Here is a 20,064-nt window from a genome sequence, read left to right as displayed (position 1 = left end):
GCAGCACAGTCTGTCATGGTTCAACAACAAGAATCAGACCGGAGTGTAGGACACTGAATGGGCTGATTGAAGGTAAAACCACAAAGTCTGCACATTTACAAATAAATGAACATGTTGCTCTCATTTTAATGGAGAGAGATGATATCCAGAAAAAACATATTACACATTACCAAACACTGAACGATGAATTGCATGTCATTGGGTGAAATAAATAGCAAGTATGACTTAGTACCTGGTGGAGAAACCGCTGCTGAAAAGCACAGCGGTGAGATATTTTATGTAGTTGGCCTGCACACATATCAGGAGGCGTTTTGGCTCACTGCACTTTACAGAAACGCTCTTAATACTTGATGTTGTTTGGCTGCTCCTCAGCATTTTCCATAAGATTGAGGTTTGGAGACTGGCCAGGCCCCCCATAACCTTAATGTCAGCCACTCATTTGTCTTGGTTCTGTATTTTGAGCCATTGTCATGCTGGAAGACCCATCCATGACCTGTCTTCAGCTTTGTGGCTGAGGGAAGGAGGTTCTCATTGCAGATTTTATGGTACCTGGGACCGTCCGTTGGTCCCTCTATCCATTAGTAGAAGAGCAACACAACACTTATTCCTAAACCTCTGAATCATTTAGATGTTCAATGGCAAGTTTAATACAAGCTCTGTTTTCTTAAATCTATCTGCAAATTGGACAGATTTTATGAAAAAACATTGACAACATCAGCTTTAGTCCAATCAGCAGTTGCTACATGATTATCTTTATTGGAGTGATGTGAGGGTCTGAGTATTTAAAGGTTGTTCTGTTATTCAAGATGTTTTCAATGTCAAAATGTAGCTTTTTCACTGGTCCCCCCCAAATATTTTTAAAACACTGGGTCTCTTTTCTATTCCAACTGTAAGAAAGCTTTACATTCAACAGCCTGCCTTTTGCACGGTCAAACAGTTGTCAACAAATCTTTTCGTACCCAAAGCGTTCTCCGTTTTAGAACTCAAAGAAATGCGATGCCCTTGCCCGAACCAGTCCATTTACCAGTTCCCTGCCTGTATATGTGACATCTTGAACAGGGGGACCTTGCGGGTACTATTATAACCCATTATAACATAGTGTGTTACCAGTTCTTAGTGACTGTAGTCCCAACTGTGAGATTGTTTTAAGTGTATTCTCTCTGAAGACACAAGTATAGAAATATTGCCCACCTGCCCCATTCAGTGTCTGTTATAGATGATGTCTCATTACTTCTAATCATGGGAGGTCTTTTAAAATCCTCTTCATATGTTTTTCTTTAGTTTTGATCAAATGTTCACCTTCTCTCTATATGCTGCACTGGATACAGCAGAGAGGACAATAAAGTTGACTTTGAATATAAGCTTGGTGAAGCTTCAGTGGAAGCTGTTACAGACGGTTGTGAAGGTACCTGGAAAAGTTTCAAAAGCCCAAAGTGACAGATGTTTTTGTGCTTTCTGTGCCTCCAGATAATCCCCGTCAGAGCAGCAGCGTCAGTGTCTACATCCGTCTGCTGGACATCAATGACAATGCTCCCATGTTTGCCTCTGTGTATGAAACCTTTGTCTGTGAGAAAACCAAGGCTGGCCAGGTACTCACACACTTCCTGTGTTAGCTCACTGTGTGCACTTCAAAAGCTGATCAGACCAGAGCAGTCCCAGAGCTGTATAAAGACCAGTGAGTGAGCATCCACAATGACACCTTACAGCTCTGCCTACTTTTATATAAAACAGATGTTGCTATAATGATGGCACCCATCGGTTAGTGAAGTCCCAGGTGTGTTTTAATCTGTGAAACAAAGAACGGCTACAAACCTGAGACTAGTGACTGTGACTACGGGACTGAACGGACTCGTGCACAGGCTCTGAGAACAAGAATCTTTATTCACGGCAGCACCAGGTGATCTATTTACAAAGTGGGGGAAGGACGGGCTCCGGGGATCCACACACGAACGGGGGGAAAGACGCTGGGAGTCCACACACACTCCGTCCATGCTCCACGCCACGGTTGGTCCAGGGAATCTGTTCACAGAAACACGAAGGGATTACTATAGGAATATCTCTGGGAAAACACAGGAGTAAACTGGGGCTACGTCCACACGTACACGGGTATTTTTGAAAACAGAGATTTAGGCCCAGTTCATGCTGCCAGTTAACGTGAGGCAGCGGATCCTTAGCGTGCCCTTGGATGGAAACAGAAATGTGATGAGTGTTTACGCCGTCCAGATTGATCAGCTGTTTATGAAAAATGTCCTGTAGGATGCTGGTAAACACATAACCACGAGTGCAATACACAGACGTGCTGAAATGTTGCTCAATCCTCATGACAGGCATGTTGTATGACACTAGTTCAGTGTGGCCTCCCAAACCTCTCAGAGGTTGAGCTAGTCTGCCCAGAGCAGGTGGCGCTGCACTCATGTGTAGTCATGTGCTTTTATGAGCAGATTGTAGGACATGAAAAGGTCCAGAAAGGCTAGACTGAGCACATAATCCCCTTTTAGCATAAAACAGAAGAGCACTGTGCACGAAGTCAGCCTTTATTATGACAGCAACATTTAACTGGGTTTGATCAGTAAACATAATTATAAGTAATAACCTGTTTGGAAGCACTGGTGTCCCAACCACCACACTAACTTTAGCTTTTAGACTTATTATGTTTTCTCAATAAAACAATGAAATTGAATGTTTTATGCAGCACTAGATGTAACTGTACTACACTCAATATGATTTATCACACAGTGTGTATCAAATGTATTAGTGATTAAAGTGTGATAGCTTAAAAGTGCACGTAAGGCGTGTGCACATCTCTGCAGCTGGAAACTGAGCACTGGGATTCTTCTGTAAGCTGATGTGATATTGTACATCTAACATCACACAAGAGTTAACAGGGTCACACATCTGTATGTGCCCACACACACACACACACACACACACACACACACATTAGCTATAACACAACAAATCTATTTCCAAGTCTCCCACAAAGTTGATTCTGCTCATCTGGACGTTTTTAGTGGAAGAAATGTTTTGTGACTCATTGAAGTGACGTCTTCAGTCTCAGCTGGCTGCAGGTTTCCAACCTTATAACCAGGACATTTGTATAATGACTGAAACTTGCACCACTAAGGAACAATGGGCTGGGAGGTCATTTTAACGCACTTTGGTAAAGATTGCCTAACGCTGGTACGTGAGTACAAGCAAACAGCTTGGCTGGCTACAGGAGCCACCGGAGATTCAGCCTCACATGCAGAAAATGCAGGATTTAGTCCTACAAGTCTGCAAAGGAGCTCATCAGTTAAGAGCCTCCGAGCAACTAAAATCCTCCAGATTTTGCTGCCACTGGTCCTCTTACAACTCTGGATTCTGCCACACTCTCTGCCTTTAATCTCTCTGCCTATTCATCTGTCCATCAGTGTTAATCACTGATTTTTGTTCCACACAGATCCTCCAGTGCTTCCCTCAGACTCTTTGTTTGCTGTATTTGTTGCACTTGTGCATGTTTGCAGTACTGCCACTAATCTGTATTAAACCCTTTAATCTCTCAGCTCGTAATTCTCATTCAATAAAACAAGACTAGTTTAACAAAATACCTACATGCAGTCACAATAACTAACTGCACCTGTGGATCAACAGCAGTTACCCAGGACCAACACATATGGGTACACACATGTGTGTATAGCTTTGTGCAATAAGACTACACGCCTTTGGAGTGGGAGTCGTGGGTTCGAGTCCCCACCAGGGCGTCTGTAAGCCCAAGTCCCAAGTGTGATGGAAGAAGGATCGTCGGTGTCAGCGGAGCTGACCTGAAAGATAGTCTTGGTGACTGGAGGATCCATGTTTCAAGCTTGGCCATGATCCTAAGTGAAGCACCCTCTGAGAATCTACTAGATGATGTGAATGCAGCACCGAGACTAACCAGCTCATCTAACAAGTGAAAGAGACGTCGATTCACTGATCTACAGCAAGGACATTGGAATGTCATTTAGATTGGAGAAGTCTAGTCAGATGGTAACGAGGAGAGGGAAGGTAGTCAGACCTGAGGGATCGAACTACCAAAGGCAACAGTGCAGACATCGAGGACAGCTGCAAGTACCTGGGAATCCCACAGTCAAATGGGAACCATGAAGAGGTCGCTAGGAAAGCTGCAGCCATCAAGTACAACCATTAATCTGTATTAAAGCCTTTAATCTCTCTGTTAGTATTTCTCATTTAATAAAATAAGACTAGTTAAAGAAAAATACACACATAAATACACACATCTCTCAGCTGACTCCTCAGGATCTGCCTGACCTGCAGAGGGTCAGGCAGGTCCTGAGGAGTCAGCTGAATGGTAAGAACAAGATCCGGGCTATCAACACCTACGCCCTGCCCGTGATCAGGTACCCAGCTGGGATAATAAGCTGGCCAAAGGAGGAGATAGAAGCCACTGACATCAAGATGAGGAAGATCCTGACCATACATGGAGGGTTTCACCCCAAGTCCAGCACCCTGAGGCTGTACGCTAAGCGGAAGGAAGGAGGCCGGGGACTGGTGAGTGTCAGCACCACAGTCCAGGATGAGAAAACAAACATCCACGAATACAACAGGAAGATGGCCCCAACCAACCGTGTGCTCAGTGAATACCTCAGGCAGCAGAAACCCAAGAAGGAGGAGGCACCATCATGGAAGGACAGGCCCCTGCACGGTATGTACCACTGGCAGATAGAGGAGGTGGCTGACATCCAGAAATCCTACCAGTGGCTGGACAAAGCTGGACTGAAAGACAGCACAGAGGCACTAATCATGGCAGCACAGGAACAAGCTCTGAGTACAAGATCCATAGAGGCTGGGGTCTATCACACCAGGCAAGACCCCAGGTGCAGGCTGTGTAAAGATGCCCCTGAGACAATCCAGCACATAACAGCAGGGTGCAAGATGCTAGCAGGCAAGGCATACATGGAACGCAATAACCAAGTGGCCGGCATAGTGTACAGGAACATCTGTGCTGAGTATAACCTGGAAGTCCCGAGGTCAAAATGGGAGACGCCCCCAAGGGTGGTGGAGAATGACCGAGCTAAGATCCTGTGGGACTTCCAGATACAGACGGACAAAATGGTGGTGGCTAACCAACCGGACATAGTGGTGGTAGACAAACAGAAGAAGACGACTGTAGTGATCGATGTAGCGGTTCCCAATGACAGCAATATCAGGAAGAAGGAACACGAGGAGCTGGAGAAATACCAAGGGCTCAGAGAAGAGCTGGAGAGGATGTGGAGGGTGAAGGTGACGGTGGTCCCAGTGGCAATCAGTGCACTCTGTGCAGTGACTCCCAAGCTAGGCGAGTGGCTCCAGCAGATCCCGGGAACAACATCTGTCCAGAAGAGCGCAGTCCTGGGAACAGCTAAGATACTGCAGGACCCTCAAGCTCCCAGGCCTCTGGTAGAGGACCCGAGCTTGAAGGATAAACCGCCCACAGCATGGAGAGGGGAATTTTTAAAAATGCATTTGTATATATTGGTCTTGTTTTGTTTGATCCATACAAGCCACTGATACAATAGCACTTAGTTTAAAGAGCAGGCAGTTCACACACTCATTAAAGGTTACTTGACAGAATTATTATTACATGCTCAGCATTTTTATCCCACATTATAAGACCATATGATTCTAAGCTTGTAACAGTTACAAGCTTAGAATCATTATAGAAACAAATTATCTGCTCTGCTAGAACATTGTATATCTGGAAGTTCAAGACAATATGGACCCTTCAATTCAGTGAGCTCTCCTTTTCACACAGAAGTAACAGAACTCTCTATTTCACTATTAGTTTATTAACATGTTATGTGTTCATTCAGTGTGTTAACAGCACTCATACTTTTTGAATTGGTTTCAGCCTGAAATTCATCGAAACTGTATGAAGCTGTGTCGGCTTCATGCCTTACACTGATTCTCCACCAAAATCTATCTTTGGAGTATGAAACTCTCCGACCTGCAGACTTGAAAGGTAGCTGTGGGACGTTGGTGTCGTGCTGCTACACAGTGAACAGCAGCTGTTCTCAGATTGATTTCAGCTACAATGGATGTCAACAGTGGCAAGTGTTGGATAAAACACATCAAAACAACCAAGAAACGTCTCAGATTACAGCTGTAGAATAATCTACTCCTCTCTTCATTGAAATTCTCCACATGAAATTTCCCACTCGTGGGACTAATAAAGGTATCTTATCTTATCTTAAACTCAGTGTGATCCTACATTTGTTGTTTTCCTAACATAAAGTTAAAGACTCTGCTTTTGTGTCCTGCTGTTACATCAAAGCAGGAAGCAGGTATGTAGTTACATTTGAATAGAAATTGGTGAGTAAAGACATTAGAACACCAAAAAGAAAACAGCTTACTTCCAAAGAAGGAAAGGTTCATTAGTGCTGCTGTTAAAGTGTAAAGCAGCAGCTTTAGTCTTAATGGAGGTATCAAGTATTTGTTTTATTTGTTGCGTGTGATTTGGTAAGCTAACCACTGTTTCCTGTTCTTTTTCAAAGCGCTGTTTAATCGACTGCTGTTGCTGAGATATTGATGGTGTTTGTAGCACAGGCAGCAATGAGCCTGATCATATCTAAGCTGCTCACTTTGGCAGCTTTACAGACTCCACCGTGATGCTCGTGTTGATCAATGTTGATGTCTCTGGCAGCGGATCCAGACAGTGAGTGCTGTTGATGCTGACGAGCCGTCATCAGGACACAAGTTTGCCTTCAGTCTGGCTCCAGAGGAGACCCACCACAGAAATTTCAGCGTCAGAGACAATGGAGGTAGGTGATCTGACACAATTATTCAAACTTGATTCTTAGGTATTATTTACTTAAATTGCATGAAACAAAAACTAAACCAAAATATTTTAGTAATGTAGGAAAAAATGCATAAAACCAATTTAAACGAATATGATGATATTTTTGCCGTAACTTGTTACTGATGAAGCATTTCATTTTCTTAGCTGAAACTGAGAGACATACAGTGTAGGGCTCCTTGGGTTAGCCGCTCAGTCTACACCAAGGACCAAATCATATTTGTTCTGATTACTGTTGAATCCACATTGCAGTTATGTGAGTGCACCAAAGAGCTTGACTTGCCCACATCTGCCTCGGCCTGAGATTGATGGTAGCTGGGTGAGCATCTATCAATGCAGCACAGGTTGATTGACGTTAATCGTAGATATACATTTGCACAATAGATGCTGCTCTTCATTGCATGAACACAGCCACCACCAGGGGAGCCAACTCAGATAATACATCTGTTGAAGCAGAGGTCTATACTGACTTCATCATAACTTACTGCATTTTAAACCAGTGTTTAAATGGTTTGACTTATAACCCTTTACTCGAAACCATAATTCAGTCAGGCAGCTCATACTTGAATTGTTTTTGGCAGAACACAATTAAAGTTTGGCACATATCATTCACAGCATTTGCAATACACATACAAATTGTGAATAATTAAATACCCCCATGAGGGTGGAGGTAGATATTAATGTGATGGAGAGGCCAGCACTGCAGGGAGAGATGGGTACAGCTTAGATCAATGTGAAGTTTTTCTATCATGTTCTGATCAGAACCGGTGTTGTTTGAACTCTGGTGTCTGGTTTTGTACAATGAAACTTTTGACAGCCATCTTTTTCGCAGCTGCATATAGAATAAATGAAATAAACAGAAGAGAAAGGACCAGTGAGGTTGAAAACTGGCCATTGGTAAGTTGTTCGAGTTGGAAAGTGTAATTAAGAATAAATAAATAATAAAAATTAACAAAAGTTACGAGAGTGCAAAACTGAGGTGCAAGACAAACCAAATGTGACCATGCCAAGGTAAAGCTTATCGAAATGAATGACCAATAAATGTAACGTGCTGTAGAGTTCAGGCTTCGAAACGCTGTTTTATCATGTGACCTATATACAGGTCCAGTGAGTACAGAGTATTTACAGTGAATAAAGGTGACAAACATGCTACTGCTCAAAGAGCTCTGAGCATAGTATGGTCCAGTCCAACGTCAGCTCACCACTTGCTGTCTCGTGGAATCAGAAACCTGCACACAGGGACAAACAGGTGAATACACTCCCAAAAATCCAGATAATGACAAGTTTGAGAGGAGCTCGACTGACTGTGGTTAGAACAACAATCCAGTAAAGACTGATTCTGTGCAGCTTCCTGATAAGACTGCCCAACAAGCTCATCATCACAGGTGCGTGATTACCATCAGGTGTTTGCATCAGAAGGGGAAAAACTCCTCCGGTCCCGACCGTATGTGTGAACCACTGCATTCACACAAAGCACCAACTGGTCTGGACCAGCTTTAACTGGGAGACATTAAAAACATGAATTTTTGATGTTAGTATGCAGTTTTAAATGAACAGTTACAGAATCAGTCATGAAAGCAGGGCCCTGATGAAGCTGGGAGGTCGTTTTTTAAAACTCTGTCCGAAGAAGAATGAGACGAGAGCCACACCTCTTTGCCAACCCGGTAGGGTGGGAGCAGCATCTGGCAGCGATCAGCCAACTGTTTATTTTGTTACTTGGGTCGGAGCGGGGCGGCACTCGTGGCTTTCCAAAGATGGCAGAAACTCCGAAAGTGATGCTAGACGAATGGGACCAACTGCTTACCCTCTGTGGATGGTGGGAGAGGAGGCTGGTAGCTGAGTGAGGTTTCGAAGGCCAGAGGCCAGTGGCTTCTGAGGTCAGCAGGTTGTGGGCGTGTTCGACCCACGCCAACTGGGAGCTCCAGGGCTCCAGGATTGGGGGATGATGGTCGTAGCAGGTGGGGATTGTAGCCTCTTTCAGTGACCTACTTACGCAGTGAACACCTGGGATCCCATCCCCACCAGTTCACTTCTTGATGTCGATGTTAAGCAGGTTCCACTTAACCCATTAAACCAGTGGCAGCACCTGGCGCAGGGGGCCTCTTGTGCATCGGCCTAACCGGGGGGCTCTTCAACTGGCAGGGAGGTTGTTCCATCTTTGCAGGAGTCCACTCTGCAGGTGGGGGAGAGACATAGGAGAGGTGGAGAATAAACTTAACCTGGGTGTCTGTGTCTTGTGTAGTCTGGGAGATGATTGAATGTTGGGGTGGGTACAGTTTCCTCTGCGGTGGGGTGGAGTGGGCTGCCCCAGGTCCTGTGGGGCTTGGCGGTGCTGCTGCCGTAGGCCCCGGTCTGGATGGGCCTGGGCTCCCTTGCCTTGGTGGATACCAGAGGACGGGGGTGCCTATTGGGGTCAGCGGGGGAGCTGGCCCTAGGGAGGGACACCCTCCCCTCCCTTCTTTTCCTCCCCATCCCCGGCTGCCTCCCTCTTCCCGCTCCACCACACCCACCCACACAGGTAGGGCTTTGGGGTGCGGGTGTGTCACCAGGGTGCAGGGGAGACATTCCCGCCCCCTCTGTCCTCTTCTGGCCACCTGTGCCTCAATTTTATCTCACAACTTAGACATCCACATTACTTACACTCTCATAACACACACACACATATATATATATATATAGGGCCTTGAGGCTGGGCACGTTAACGGCGTCCAGTAGACGGTCTGTGTATTCAAACCTGCCTCTGGCGCCGGTGCCCACCTCTCAATTTTAAATCCATGTAGACATTGAGGGTTCTCGGGAGGGGCCGTGCTAACACCTGCTGCTCTCTGGCAGCAGCACCATGCTCTCCCTTGTTTTAAACACACTTTAGAGCAACACGCAGCAACACTACACTTGAGCGGGAGGAGGGAGGTATGGGGTCTTAACACACCCCCGTTCTCTGCTAGCCATCGGGGCGGGGGGGCTGGGAAGAGATGCTGGCTGTCCGATTGGCCTCCCTGCTGCTGCGGAGCCTGGGGCGGTCTGCTTGCCTCCACCACGGAGGGAAGGGTAACATCTCTTGGGTCTGGGTGCCGTTTCCATCTCTGGGGGTGAGGATACCTGGACCCGGGGTATAGAGTATGTTTGGGGAGTGTGATTGTGTGTACATGTCCATTTACGTTTATTCCTACGTTGGGTGAGTGCTGAGTGTTTGTATATGTGTGCATGAGGGTGGGAATGCATGTCTGTGTCTGTGTGTGCCTGTTTGTCTGTGTCTATATGTCAGGTCGGGTCTTAGACTCCACCTCTCTGGGAACTCCAAGGCCCTCCAAAGTGTGGAGGCCTATCTCCCCTCACCACACTCCCTGCCGGTGACTGATGCCCTCAGGGGTCGGTGCATTGTTGGTTCTTGGTGTCCGGGGCTGGGCGCTCAGGTCATGTGCCAGCTCACTCCCGGTGGCTACTTGGCGGGGCCTGGCGCCTGCTGCTCAGTCGGGCCTCTTCCGGGGCGCGGAGGGCCCTCGGGCCTCCGGCCTCTGTGCCTGTGGCTCGGTTCACTCTGGCACAGCTGGCTGCCGGCGGAGCCGGCGGGCACGCCGGTGCAGCCCCCTCTAGCTCCTGCCCGGTGGCTACTGGGTGACCCCTCGTCTGGGGATCCTCAGCCCTTCCCATGAAGGTGGCACGGATGCCCCTCCGGTGGTCCTCCTTGGGCTCTTGCACTTTCTCCCTTTCCTATCCCTCAACTGAAAATAAAATAAAATAAATAATAAAAACAAAGGTCGATCAAATGGACCAATACGGCAATGCTGATGATCCATTTGGCAAAATAAATCCATTGGGTATCCTTGTTGGTCTTCAGACAACAATTCTGACGGCTAAAGAACCAAATGGGACAGGCAAAAAAAAAAAAAAAAAAAAAAAAACCAGTGGCAGCACCTGTCAGATTTACTGGTAGGAGTGTGAGCGATAACGGATTCGTTGTTCAGTTTGCATTTCATATTTTCTTGTGGCAGCAGTAATCCCTCCGCTCTGCAGCTTTTCTACAATGTCATCTTCTTTTTGAATGTTGTCATGTGGTCAGAGATTTAAAAAAGTATTAAACACTTTTCTAAAAACAATAAAGTTATCTTATCTTAAAACAGTTCATCAGAGATATTTATTTAATTGCAAACGTTTTGCACTATGATTATCTGTTCATCTGTCCCTACTTTGGCCGAAGTTGTAAAAGAGATTCCTGTCCATGCTTTAACAGTGAGGGAGAACCTGTTAGTAATGCCTTGTTGCACCCACATTCTCCTTGCACCCTGGTATTAGTGTTTTTCAACCCTCTATTGTGAGAGCACAGTGTCACGCTGCCATGCTGATCTTCTAACAGAACCTTCTCTAACTCAGATAACACTGCTGGCATCCTGACTGGCCGAGCCACCTATAGCCGCCTTCACAAGAGCGTCTACCTGGTTCCCGTGGTGATCACCGACGATGACTACCCCATGCAGAGCAGCACTGGCACACTTACTGTGAGGGTTTGTACCTGTGACCATGAAGGCAACATGGAGCTGTGTAAACCCGAAGCTCTGAGCAGCTCGCCTGGACTCAGCACAGGAGCCCTCATCGCCATCCTCCTCTGTGCCATCATCCTCCTCTGTAAGTATGACTGGACATGCAAACAGATGTGTATCCTGTATTTATATATCATAGTTGTACCATATCATACCATCTTAGTCCTTCCCCAAAGTGGAGGGCTGAGGAATCTTCAGTGACTTTGTTTACAGGAACACTCTGTGATTTCATCCAATCAGAACACTGAGATTGAGAGCAGGGCAAACAAAAACACTTACAGTTTTGGTGCAGACACAATTCTTTTCCCCGGAGACACCGTTCACTGTCCTTAAAGGGAAACTCATAATGATCAGACGTTGTTGCTGTAAAGTTAATATAGTTCAAAGACAGACCACAAGGGGGCGATATCTGTGTCTAGATGAAGATGTGAGCTACAGTGTAGAAGAAGAAGCAGATATACAGGTATGAGAGCTAGAAAGTGGTGTATACAGTTGTTCTTCCTGCGGGCTAAGAATAAATAAGGACGCCATGTAGCAGACCATAAAATGACTCATTCTTCATAATTAAGGAGACAAACAAAAAAAATGTGTTTGTTGCTGTAGCTCAGGAGACAGCGCAGGTCAAGTTTGGCGATTTGATCCGTGGCTGTCCAATCTACATGCCAAAATATCCTTGGGCAAAATACCAACTCCAACCTCATCAACTCCCATCAGAGTTTGAATGTTAGATGAAAAGCACAGAGAAAAACATAAAAGTATGTGTATGAATGTGGGCATAGTGAGAATAACACACAGTGGGCACTAGGGCTGATTTCTAGATTTAATTCGATTTAATTCGATTTGAATCTGGGAAATTTTGACAGTCAGAAATATTATAATTCAGATCAGTAAATTTACATATTTTTGTATCTATAAAAAGGAAGCTGACACACGCAAGACTTTATCAAAGGTGTGAGCATCACAGCAGAGGCCTTTGTGTCAAAGTAGCTGAAGATAAAACACAGAAAAACATGAAGGTGATTTTCCTGTTCTGGGATTTTATAAAAATATTCTGCAGTACATCAAAAACGAAAGAAAACCATTAATCAACACATGAACATTACCTCTGAAGTTACAGCGGTTTTATTACAGACAGCGTTTTGCATTTTGCATAATTTTAAAAAGTTTAAATTTGTTCAGTATTGAACGGCAGAAATTAGGTTTTCTTTTCGGAAGTATATAAACAGGAAAAAAAACAGCGACCCACAGCGCTGTAAACAACGGTAGACTTGTGCGGAGCAAGCAAGCGAATAATGAAGAAAACAGATTTTTAGACGGGAAACTGTTGTTGAAGAGAGAGAGAGAGAGAGAGAGAGAGAGAGAGAGAGAGAGAGAGAGAGGGAGAGAGAGAGAGAGAGGGAGAGAGAGAGAGAGAGAGGGAGAGAGCTGTGCATCGTGGTGGAAGCAAAACAGTAAAAGTCAGAGTGAATACATGACGATGTTTATGTGAAGCGTAGTTTGGATCTTCTTTTGCTGCTGGTTCGGTCAATATTGTTTGGAGAAACTAACAGCTTTAGAATCAGCGCATTAGGGGCGTGAACACAATGCGCGGAGCCGCCGACAGATCAGAATCAGCGAGCTGTCGGCTTTCAGCCCCGACTGTGAGAAAGGCGACATCTCACTGATTCTGATCCGCGGGTCGCGCTGTGTGTTTACGTCTTTGTGCAGAATCCGTGTTCCTGCTCTCATTTACTGTCTTAGCTGTTTGGTTGTTGAGATTTTGTGAGATTTCACCAGAGATTCTGGCATTTCGGGCAAAATAAATTTATATTAAAAAAATCGATTCAGGATTTTAATGAATCGATTTTACGTTATCCAAGCCAGAATCGATTTTAATCGATAAATCGATTATAAAAACCCACCCCTACTGGGCACACTAAGGAGCATACACAAATATCAAGGCTTGCTTCTATCCAAACTTCTACCCCACCACACATATAGTCGGTTTTTGTTGTCAGTCCGTTTGCAGCACCTAGGCCCACTATAAAAATCTTTCACGTTAAAACATGTTTATTTTAAAAATCGCCACCATTACAAGTGCACATAAAGTGATGATGGGCTGAAAATCAAGAAGTTCAATTCTTTGGAATTGTTGGTCTGCTTGCTTGATCTCACTATTGGTTCCATTTGCACTTGTGCTACAATCAGCTGATTTCAGTTCATGTGTAGGGTGAGGAAAACAGGACATTGTCATTTGGTGCAATAAAAATAAAAGTGCAGTCACAACAACAACATGCTACACAACTCTGGCTTTTTGCAAGCACCTGCAGAGATAGCATGCTAAGGCTAAGCTAACCAAGAATCTAGAGCAGGGGTCGGCAACCTGCGGCTCTTTAGTCCTTATACTGCGGCTCCGCGTGGTTTGGGAAAATAAATTAGAAGTATTTAGCTGAAGTGTATTTTATTTATGTTAGTTCTTTTTTAACTTGTAGTTCTAGAAATATAAAAATAAAATTATATTATATTATTTTTTCATTGCTCAAAATAAGCGTCACACTCACGGAAGCCGATATACCCGCCGAAACGGCGTGCATTTATCGAGACTTTCAACCCCAGGTAGGACAATTCTGGATGTTCGGATCCACATTATGTCAGCAGCTCCACCGTGAACTATGTTAAAACAAACACGCTCACGCCTCACAGACGACAGCTTACAGTCCTGTAAAGATGAAAGTGACTTCGTACAGCCTGATCTGCAGACACTGTGCGCAGAGGTTCAGGAGCAGAAGTCTTATTGTAAACATATCACAGCAGACCCGACGATGTTTGCATGAACACGCTTTTCAGCATCTCTTTATTGACCACTTTTCACACACGGTTGCTGTACGCATACAGCCGGCGCTGCAGACCACGCCCCGCCACACACATTAACCAGGTAAAATACATATTTAGGCAGAATTTTGCAAATATCTATTTTTCATCTTTCAGCAGCATCGAGCTTTTTTTCAATTACTTTTTAAAAGTCAGGTCAAGGCTCCAAAAGCCCAAAGGAGATATAAGGGGGGCGACTCACAACAGTTTTTGTTTGCTGGATCATTTTAGTTCAGCTTTCCTTTTGTTATATTTCTTTAAGAGTTCAAAATGTGTGACCATCTCACAAACCCGATCAGCAATCGTATTTCTGCTCAGGCTCACATTTGCCAAAATTTGCGTTTTGTCTGGACACGACGCAGCTCTTCAGAGTGGTACCGGGCTGAATTGGCTCCTCTGCTACAATAAAACTTGCTTTCACAACAGCTTCACTTTGTGGTTTTGCTCTGGTGAAAAAGTCTGCTGAAATGTCAGATTCTACTTTCTGTAGTTTCTGCGTTTTGGTTTTTCAGCTTATCCTGACGTTTTGTCTCGTAGTGCCGTCTTAAACTAAATTCCTTAATTACAGCCACATTAGCTCCACTAATAAGACACACGGGTTTACCAGCATGTCTGTTCAGTCACCCACTGGCGCTGAAAGGCTCTGCTTTCAGAATCAACTTTTCTCTCCACCATTGTGAGCGGCTAGCTTCACAATCCGGTCGTTAAGCGATGACGTGACGAATCCTACTTCCGGGCCTAAAGTAGTCTGCGTTTAATATGGCTTTTGTGTTGTTAACATGTTTAATGTTTTGTATTTTCTTCTATTTAATCTCAAAAAGCTCCTAAAACAGTCAGTGATCACTGTTGACCTCCCTCGGCTTTTATCACCGCTAATCATTTATTTAAGCTCAGTTTTTAAAACCTTAGGATGTAACTACAGCCCAGCCCATGCAGCAGTATATGAATGACTAACCTCGTATTGTGGATGGATTATCTCAGTTGTTCTCCTGGCTGAAGTTTGGTCCTTTTACAGCATCCTGCCATGCAATTACATTTGTTCCTGACCACCGAGAACACTCACGTTAACTTTTATCCAGTGGAAAAAAAGTTAGCTTGTTTATGCTATGCTAACATAGCTGTGTCGCTAGCAGTCACGTAGCACATCATTATATACCAGCTAGCCAAACTTCAGTAACCCTACAAACGTCACTGCTGTTTAGTTTTCTGTCTTCATTTATGTTGGAAGTGATAACAGAGCTGTACGTTTGAATTTGTTTCCAAAACCCTGCAGTCAGGACATGCTATGTTGTATTTAGATAGAAGCTAGCGAGCTAACTTCCTGCTAACTTCTAACTCTGTTAAATGTCATAAATTCCGTTTTCATGGATGCCTGGATGTTAAACTCAACTGTTACACCTGGTAGAGCAGAACGCTGATCATTTTATTAAAGATGAAAGACTTTAGACAGTTTTTCAACTCTCAGTAATGCCATAGTGATCGTTTGATATATGGACCTGCAGCGGAGTTTAGGCCCAGACACGGCTAGTGACGACACACTTAACGACCGGATAACGGAAGTTTGACTTGATTGATGCAGGAATGTTCCCAGTTAGCCTAGCGGTCAGCAAGGAGGCTGCAGCACTGCATTATGGGATCTGTAGTTTGTATATTATTAGCGCCTCATATTGCCGGGCCATGCATAACAATAATAGTACATCTATATAAAATGATCTCGCGGGCCGGATATAAATGTACGCCGGGCTGGATGTGGCCCGCGGGCCTTGACTTTGACACGTGTTCTAGCCCATTTTAACTCTGTGTGAATGATGACAGGTATATCCTGTTTAACTGCTCACTTCCTTGTTTAAATCACACCCAACTGCTTTAGGACTGTGAGAGGCAACAGGGTGCCTACCACATAACAGAGTCTGATTTTACCAGTAGATAAAGGGCTTCATTTCTTCCCAGATCTCAGCAACTATTGTGAACAATGTTCATCATAGGGCATAACAAAGAAACACAAAGTGACCAAAAATGAGATCATTTAATTAAGCAGCAGTGGTCCTTATATCTGTTATCTATGGTGGCTGGTTGTTTAAATTCATGCTCCACTGGGACATGATTATAATCTAATCCTGCATCGTTGTTCTCTTTTCTACAGTGGTTGTGGTTCTATTCACAGCATTGAGACACCAAAGGAAGCAGGAACCTCTTATTATCTCCAAAGAAGATGTCAGGGACAACGTGGTTAGCTACAATGATGAGGGTGGTGGCGAGGAGGACACCCAGGCTTTTGATATTGGCGCCCTGAGACACCCAGCTGCTGCAGCTGCCTCTGATGAGGGTGCTAACCAGAGGCGTGACATCATCCCTACTGATACGCTGCTGTATCCAACAACTCGCCACCCTGCCCCAGCTCCCTCCAGCCTGCTTATGCCTCCAATACGCATGGCTGCACGTGATAATGGGGATGTATGCGAGTTCATCAACCAGAGAGTGATGGAGAATGACTGTAGCCCCACAGCGCCACCGTACGACTCACTGGCCACGTATGCCTATGAAGGAGCGGGGTCAGTGGCCGAGTCGCTCAGTTCACTGGGCTCGGCTTCATCCGAGGCTGAACAGGACTACAACTACCTGAGTGACTGGGGGCCCCGTTTCAGGAAACTAGCTGACCTGTACGAGGCTGAGGACAGTGACTTCTAACAGTTAGATGAGTTCAGGTGACATTTAGACCATTGCAGATCTGAGGATAGCAACATCCAAGCTACTAAACTGAGAGAGTTGCCTCTTAAAATTGCTTTAAGCAAATGTGAGCACTTCAGCACACATAGACTTCATATAGAACCCAACAGATGTGCTGGTTGGTGCGAATGCCTATAAATAAAATTTGAGATCACCAGCTAACCTTTGATCCTCACTGCACACCCGTCCAGAAACGGTTTACCAAGTCATTTTCAAAGGGGATAAAAGTCTTAAATCTTATGTAGAAATGTTAATCAACTATCACAATGGTGAAGCCCAAATATCTTCAGCTCCAATCATAGGAAACTTTCAAAGTGCCCTTCTGCTGCCCTGCAAACAGAACAGTGGATGCCTGTTGGCTGGCTGAGAATGGAGGGCTCGACTTACTCCTACATGATTGTTTGTCTTTCTTGTTCTGGTGGCAGAACTGTGGTTGAACTCATGATACTGGAACTATAATCAGTTGCATCTTTAATTTCTCCAGAGTCTTTTCCTATTACAAAATACAAGTTTCAACACGTTAACGAGCTAACTGCGCTAACGCACTAGTTCCCACCCATGTAATTGAGCATTGCTGGCACATCCAACATACTGTTTTACTTTAGTCCATGACGCGCTTACCTTCAGGGTCATACGTCACATGAAAACCAAAATAGTTCCAAAGGCCAGATCTGAATGAGGGTGGGGGAGGTTCAATTTGCCATGTTGCAACGAGCTTAGCTTCTGTCTCGCTAGCTTGCGCTGCGCTCAGTGGATCTGCGCTCGACAGTGCAGCCTAGGCGGAGTAGTCGAACGCAGATCCACTGAGCGCTCAACACAGACAGCATCGTCAGAAGGAAAGTTGATAAAATAAATTACAAATTTGTATTGTTCGATACATATGCGTACCGAACCAAAAGCACTGTATCGAACAGTTCAATATCGATATGAGTATCGTTGCACCCCTAGTAATTAAGTAAAACTGGGACAGTGAATTTGTCATTAGCTTTAGTCACACTAATTAATGAAGCTGAAGGTGAAATCACAACCGCCAACCTGTGTGATACAGTGATACATGTCATGATTTTATATCAGGAGTTTTGTATTGTGTGTCTCACTAAAAGTATCAGTTTGTTCCAGCTGTGTTTCGTGACCCTGCTCTGCTCTGAAGGCTTAAAATGAAAATGTCCACTTGTTTTTCCTTTGGCTCCGTATATTTACAGGACACGATGATGATATTCTGAGAAGGGAAAAACCTCAAACGCCACCCAGACTGTGGGCAGTCTACTCTCTATATACGATGATGTGTTACTGCTTTTTTAATTTGATGAAAATAAACTTTTGTATTGAAGCTTTGGTCTCTGTCTTACACTCCAGTAATTTCGATGCATGATTACTACAGTCGTTTTACTAAACACTGCTCTAATGCAACAGGAAAGTCCTGCTGCAGACATTTCTTCCAACACATTTCTTCTGGAGTAGTGATGTGCGATACCACTGATTTCTTTTCCAATCCGATACAAGTAATATTCAGGGTGGTATCGACGATACTGATCCGATACTTTGTACAAAAACTTATTTTATTTGTATCTCAAATTATAGCTTCATAATGATTACAGGACATCAGATTACTTGTTCTTATCACTTAATAATGCAGAATAATCATATAGAAATAAAAACCTGAAGTTGTGCGTTATTTGAACACGTTGCCTGCAGCACTAAAGGACTCCCTGAGAGACGTCTGTCTCGCCCTAGCAGCACCTGTCCCTGTCCTCCTCTTCAGTTCACCTCAACATACGCTCGTCATGTTCTGTGATATGATTTACTCTGAGGTGTTTGACGAGGTTAGTGATGTTGCCACAACCATACATGCCAACCCTCCTGATTTTTCCGGGGGAATCCCGAATTTCAGTGCCCCTCCCGAAAATCTCCCGGAGCCACCATTCTCCCGAATTTCTCCAGATTTTCCAGGACGACAAAATTGAAAAATCATATCGCAGAATTCATAGAGGGCCCAGCCAATTCCAGTTTCCAACAATGGCGGCAGCGACTTAGTTTTAATATTACTCTTATTTCTCTTTCTGGGTCGCAAAAAAACTTTTAACATGTTTTCAGGTGAGAATGTAGCTGTGTAACCTTCAAATATCTGAGCCGACACATCGTCTTCAAACCCCCGCGGTCTTTCACTACTCGGGTTAAACATGATATATAAGTCACTTTGATAACTTAAAAATGTTATTGTTTGGCTTTTTCAGTGTTTTATTTGTTCGTGAGTAAATCGGTTTGGCTGAGATTAAAGTTATTAGATTAAATAAAATCTAACTTTATTAATCCCTCGGGAGGGTTCCTCCGGGGTTTTCACACAGCTGAATAAACGTCAAACAGAAAACTGATTAAACAGAAGTGTGAGACGGTCGAGAGCTTACGTCAGCGCCCGGTTATATGTTAGATAGCAAGGAGCAGACGGCAGTTTCACTCCACAGAGAGAGCTCGTGACGTACTACCCGGCTTTCTTTAGACCGCGAAGGCCGGGTCCTCAGGTGGAAGCAGCCTCTGAATTTGGACACCCCAGCTGTTTCTGGACCGGCCAATAATAACGGTGACATTTAACGTATTTTATCCGATAAATAAACACTGTAAAATGTATTTATCCCCCACCCAGCCCTTTTGAATGTCAAGGTTGGCAAGTATGCCCACAACACCTCACTTTTTTGCCACATGTGTGCAAACCACGTCTCAGCTATTTGTGGAGGTAAAATACGTCCGCACAATTACGCTCAGCCATTCTTGTGAGTGCGCTAGTGATGGGTCGTTCGCGAACGAAATGGCTCTTAGAGCCGGTTCTTTGACGTGAACGACGGGAGCCGGCTCCTTATTGCGAGCCGTCACATGGGGTTTTTTTTTTCTTTCTTTCTCTCACCCTCTCTCTCGCACTTTTTTTCCCGCTTCACTCCGCACGTGAGCCTTGTGCTTTACGCTGGGCAGAGGGGGGAGGGGTGGTAGTTACACTCAGTAGCACAGGAACAGAGTGAGAGAAAGAGAGCCAGGGACAACAAGTCACATTAGAAAGGTATAGTAATCATTCACAACTATTTTCAGTTGCAGATGATAAAGGATTCAGAAAGTTTATTCATGCAGGTCCATATGACAGAGAATATG

The 20,064-nt window shown here is 44.6% G+C and overlaps 1 protein-coding gene across 3 annotated transcripts in view; it reads left to right on the top strand.

Annotated features, from left to right (window-relative positions):
* cdh6 (cadherin 6) overlaps positions 1 to 18,405 on the top strand; it is a 56,239-nt gene extending 37,834 nt beyond the window's left edge. The window contains exons 8-11 of one of the 3 annotated variants that reach the window (XM_085139395.1): positions 1,468 to 1,589; positions 6,659 to 6,776; positions 11,183 to 11,434; positions 16,343 to 18,405. In XM_085139395.1, the coding sequence (XP_084995521.1) occupies positions 1,468 to 1,589; positions 6,659 to 6,776; positions 11,183 to 11,434; positions 16,343 to 16,887 (1,037 nt within the window). In that variant the 3' untranslated portion in view covers positions 16,888 to 18,405. Of the gene's footprint in view, positions 1 to 1,467; positions 1,590 to 6,658; positions 6,777 to 11,182; positions 12,775 to 16,342 lie in introns of those variants that run through there. The other 2 variants (XM_085139393.1, XM_085139394.1) reach the window with 2 other exon arrangements.
* Positions 18,406 to 20,064: the final 1,659 nt, after the last annotated feature.

Source organism: Neolamprologus multifasciatus, chromosome 18 (assembly GCF_963576455.1).
Source record: "Neolamprologus multifasciatus chromosome 18, fNeoMul1.2, whole genome shotgun sequence".
Classification (NCBI taxonomy): Eukaryota; Metazoa; Chordata; class Actinopteri; order Cichliformes; family Cichlidae; genus Neolamprologus; species Neolamprologus multifasciatus.
The sequence above is the reverse complement of the archived record's forward strand: the minus strand, read 5'-3'. Positions and strand labels throughout refer to the sequence as shown.